The following is a 1291-nucleotide window of genomic DNA, read 5'->3' as shown; positions in this document are numbered from 1 at the left end:
ATATTTGTATAGTTAAATGTCAATGAGTTCTGGTGGTGTAGTGCCTAAGGCATTTGACTGCTAACCAGAAGGTTGGCGGTTCAAACCCACCAGCCACCCAAGGAAGGAAGACTGGGCAATCTACTTCCATAAAGATTTACCACCTCGGAAACCCAAAGGGGGTTGCTATGAGTCAGAATCAACTCGATGGCAGTGAGTTTGGTTTTTTGGTTTAGTTAAATGTCACACATTTATAAGGTTCTCAAGTCAAATCTAAAAACAAAATACATTTAGAGAGGCCTGGTTTCTATTCCTTTTCTCAATCTTGTTCTTTTCATAAGTAACCGTTATTTTTTAAAGATTTTGGCTTATTCTCTCATTAAAAAAATAAGCAAATAGTATATGTATACTTATAATCTTCCCTCTCTTTTAGACAGACATTTTGATATTATATATACTCTTTTCTAGTTTGCCCTTTCCACTTAATATAGCCTGTTGTTCTTCCATGACAGTATAGAGATTCCTCATTGCTTTATACAATGGCAAAGAACTCCATTGTCTGGATGTACCATAGTTTATTCAGTCAGTCTCTAGTTGATGGACATTTGGATTACTTCCAGTTCTTTGCTATTACAAATGGCACTGGTATTTTAAAATAAACATTCCAGTAATCACAATCACATTTACTTTGCTTTACTCACCCATCTGTCTGGTTTGACTTCAGATCTGGAATTGAATTTTGATGCCTCTGAGGCTGCAAAAAGCCCAATGATGATTCCTTCTTTGCCTTTACCACTGTTATAGGCAACAAGATTGATCTGGCTGAAAGGAGAGAGGTCTCTCAGCAGAGAGCTGAAGAATTCTCAGAAGCTCAGGACATGTATTATCTGGAGACCTCAGCTAAGGAATCTGATAATGTGGAGAAACTCTTCCTTGACTTAGCATGCCGACTCATCAGTGAAGCCAGACAGAACACACTTGTGAACAATGTATCCTCACCCTTACCTGGAGAAGGGAAAAGCATCAGCTATTTGACTTGTTGTAATTTCAACTAAAGGCTGAGGCAAGGAGAAGAAAAAGGAATCAGCAGCTACCCTGATGGGCCACCAATTGCTGGGGAGTTCTGGCATTGACTGTGGCTCCTGCTCTCGGACCTTCTGACTCCTGTGGGCTCCTGAGCTTACAAAGCATGGCAGGCCAAGGGCTTTGTCCACAGGCCAGCATTAGCAGAACATAAAATGGTTTCATCCTTTTGCAGCCTGGAGATGGAGCAAAGCAAAAAAATTGCACTAGGCGCTCCATGATCTGCAGA

General features: G+C 40.6%; 1 protein-coding gene across 1 annotated transcript in view; it reads left to right on the top strand.

Moving 5' to 3' along the window:
• The window catches only part of RAB30 (RAB30, member RAS oncogene family), a 25729-nt gene extending 24695 nt beyond the window's left edge, over positions 1-1034 (top strand). Inside the window, exon 4 of the mRNA XM_007946239.2 lies at positions 784-1034. Coding sequence (XP_007944430.1) covers positions 784-1034 — 251 coding nt within the window. The remainder of the gene's footprint in view (positions 1-783) is intronic.
• The last annotated feature ends 257 nt before the right edge of the window (positions 1035-1291 follow it).

This window comes from Orycteropus afer, unplaced genomic scaffold, assembly GCF_000298275.1.
Source record: "Orycteropus afer afer isolate SDZICR_OR568_19922 unplaced genomic scaffold, OryAfe1.0 scaffold00154, whole genome shotgun sequence".
NCBI classification, from domain to species: domain Eukaryota; kingdom Metazoa; phylum Chordata; class Mammalia; order Tubulidentata; family Orycteropodidae; genus Orycteropus; species Orycteropus afer.
The sequence above is the reverse complement of the archived record's forward strand: the minus strand, read 5'-3'. Positions and strand labels throughout refer to the sequence as shown.